The 2,300-nt window shown below is 44.5% G+C and overlaps 1 protein-coding gene across 1 annotated transcript; it reads left to right on the forward strand.

Moving 5' to 3' along the window:
- Nucleotides 1-377: 377 nt before the first annotated feature.
- Nucleotides 378-1,464, forward strand: LOC144141741 (uncharacterized). The gene has a single exon (XM_077673250.1). It carries the CDS (start codon nucleotides 395-397, stop codon nucleotides 1,322-1,324), a length of 930 nt encoding a protein of 309 aa, XP_077529376.1. The 5' UTR covers nucleotides 378-394; the 3' UTR covers nucleotides 1,325-1,464.
- The last annotated feature ends 836 nt before the right edge of the window (nucleotides 1,465-2,300 follow it).

Here is a 2,300-nt window from a genome sequence, read left to right on the forward strand (position 1 = left end):
GGCACACTGAACTATGTAAATCCGAAGCGATGTAGCTGGGTGTCAGGTTTGCGCGTGTGTGATAATACCTGGTTTTGTCCTTGTCTACTAAAGGTTGTACTATTTTCCCAGGAAATAAGCACGGCGAAGTTGGCAAATACTTACCCTGGTTATGACACGAAACATTCTTCAATATCTTGACGCCATCAACATGAATTAGGAACAAATGCTCATAGCTGTGGAAATGTCATTATCTGATCAAGGAACGGAAGAGAGTGCGGAACAGATCCCCGCGAAACATCTCTTGTGACTATTATAATGATGGCGACTTCAGGAACAATCAGGAGCGACGGAATATCAGGAGCGACGAGACACGAGCCGCCTCAGAGGGCACGGCACCCGGCCTGCGGACAGCATGGCTAAACCGCTGCTGCTGCTTTTGCAGGTTGGTTACCGCAATGAAATAGCCTCTTGTCGTAGTGATGATATATGCTTGTTGATCCTGCCGTGCCCTCGAAGATGTTACTGTATTATAGTTGACTGTTGGTCTGCTGTGATGATGCTTGTTATGTCGGGAGACGTCGAGGAAAACCCCGGGCCTGCTACGACGCAAGAGCTCTTGGAAACGATCTTGAAAAACCAGGCCAAGTCTGAGCGTGAATTGAATGCTATAAAAGACCAAATATCTGAAGTAAACGTTAAAACAGATAAGCTAACCAGTTCGCTTGCTCTAATCCATGAAATGAACCTTAGAATTGATGCTTTGGAAGCTACTGTCCGGCAGCAGGCGGAAAGGCTGGTAGACTACGAGAATAGAAGCCGGAGAAACAATCTTTTGGTATTCGGTCTCGCTGAAAAAAGTATAGAATCAGAATCGGATTTAATGGTTGCGGTCGTGGACAAGATATTTAAGGAAAAACTTAATGTAGAAGTTAAGACGATCGAGAGAATACATCGCATGGGAACGGTAAAGCCCGGGAAGGTTAGGCCAGTCATCATGAGATTCTATGACTACCGGGAAAAGGAGCGTGTGATGAAAAATTGTCCGAAGCTGAAGGGAAGTTCCATAAGTATTAGTAATGACTATGCGAGTGAAACAGTGGAAGTGCGGAGGAAGTTATGGCAAAGTGCGGCTGCTGAGCGTGATAGCGGTTTGAAGGTTTCTCTGAATCACGATAAGCTCAAAATAAACGATAAGCTCTACACTTGGGATCAGAACAAGAATGAGCGTTGTGCGATTTCGAACAGCAAAGGCAAGAGGGATGGTAGAGCTGCCGCTGCTACCCGCTCGAATGCCGCATCTGCGTCAAACACTTCCCCTTCCACTTCTGCGCCAAAAGCATAGCTACGCCTGCTTGTACTGAATGCTCGCAGCATTGTAAATAAGGTCACGGAACTTGAATTCTTGTTGCTGTCACATAGCCCACAAATTGCTGTCATAACCGAGACATGGTTGACCCCTTCAATTCCCGACGATTGTATTATTCCCCCCGGATATCTTGCACACAGGTGGGATAGGAATTCACGTGGTGGTGGCGTGGCCATTCTTGTGAAGTCGCCTATTACGACAGAAAGAATTGATTGCTCACTCTCCGAAACGGTTTGGTGCAAAATATTTGTCGAAAAAGTGGTTTTTATTGTCGGAGCAATTTACAGGCCCCCTGGTACCACGCCTGATTTCCTAGACCAACTGAACAGTTTCTTGTGCAAATTTCAGAATGGCAACACGAGGTTGATACTGACTGGCGATTTTAATTTACCGCATATAAATTGGGAAAGTGTCACACCTGGACACATAGATACTCTGAGTGGTGATAAAATGTTGGAAATAATGTTCTCTCATAACTTAACACAGATTGTAAAAGAAAATACGCGAGTAACTGCTAATTCAGAAACATTGCTTGATTTAGTGTTCCTATCACGCAGAGTGACACATAGTACTTTATCGGTTGAAGAGGGAATATCGGACCACAAGCTGATAACTGTTAATATCCAACTAGACGCAAAGCCGCAGAAGCGGCCATTTATCCCGGTTCAGATTAAAAATTTTGCACGGGCCGATGACACGTCTATACTTGATTATCTAGAACTGTCCCTTCATGAGTTTCAACTTGCTTCTGTCTCAGAATCCGTAGAAGAGTTATGGCAACGTTTCAAAAGCATTGTAAAGCATTGCACGGATAAATTTGTTCCAACTCGTAAAAAGAAAACGAAACAGCGTAGTCCGTGGATAACCCGGGAGATCGTCCATATCAAACGAAAAATAAAACGCATGCGGAAAAACAAAACCAACTCAGTAGCAATCGTACATTTGCGTGGTC

Source organism: Haemaphysalis longicornis, unplaced genomic scaffold (assembly GCF_048455015.1).
Source record: "Haemaphysalis longicornis isolate Haplotype H1 unplaced genomic scaffold, Haemaphysalis longicornis Haplotype H1 scaffold_6, whole genome shotgun sequence".
NCBI lineage: Eukaryota > Metazoa > Arthropoda > Arachnida > Ixodida > Ixodidae > Haemaphysalis > Haemaphysalis longicornis.

Bases quoted from the DNA above. Each gene is read 5' to 3' on its own strand.
- LOC144141741 (XM_077673250.1), top strand. From the start codon at position 395: ATGGCTAAACCGCTGCTGCTGCTTTTGCAGGTTGGTTACCGCAATGAA.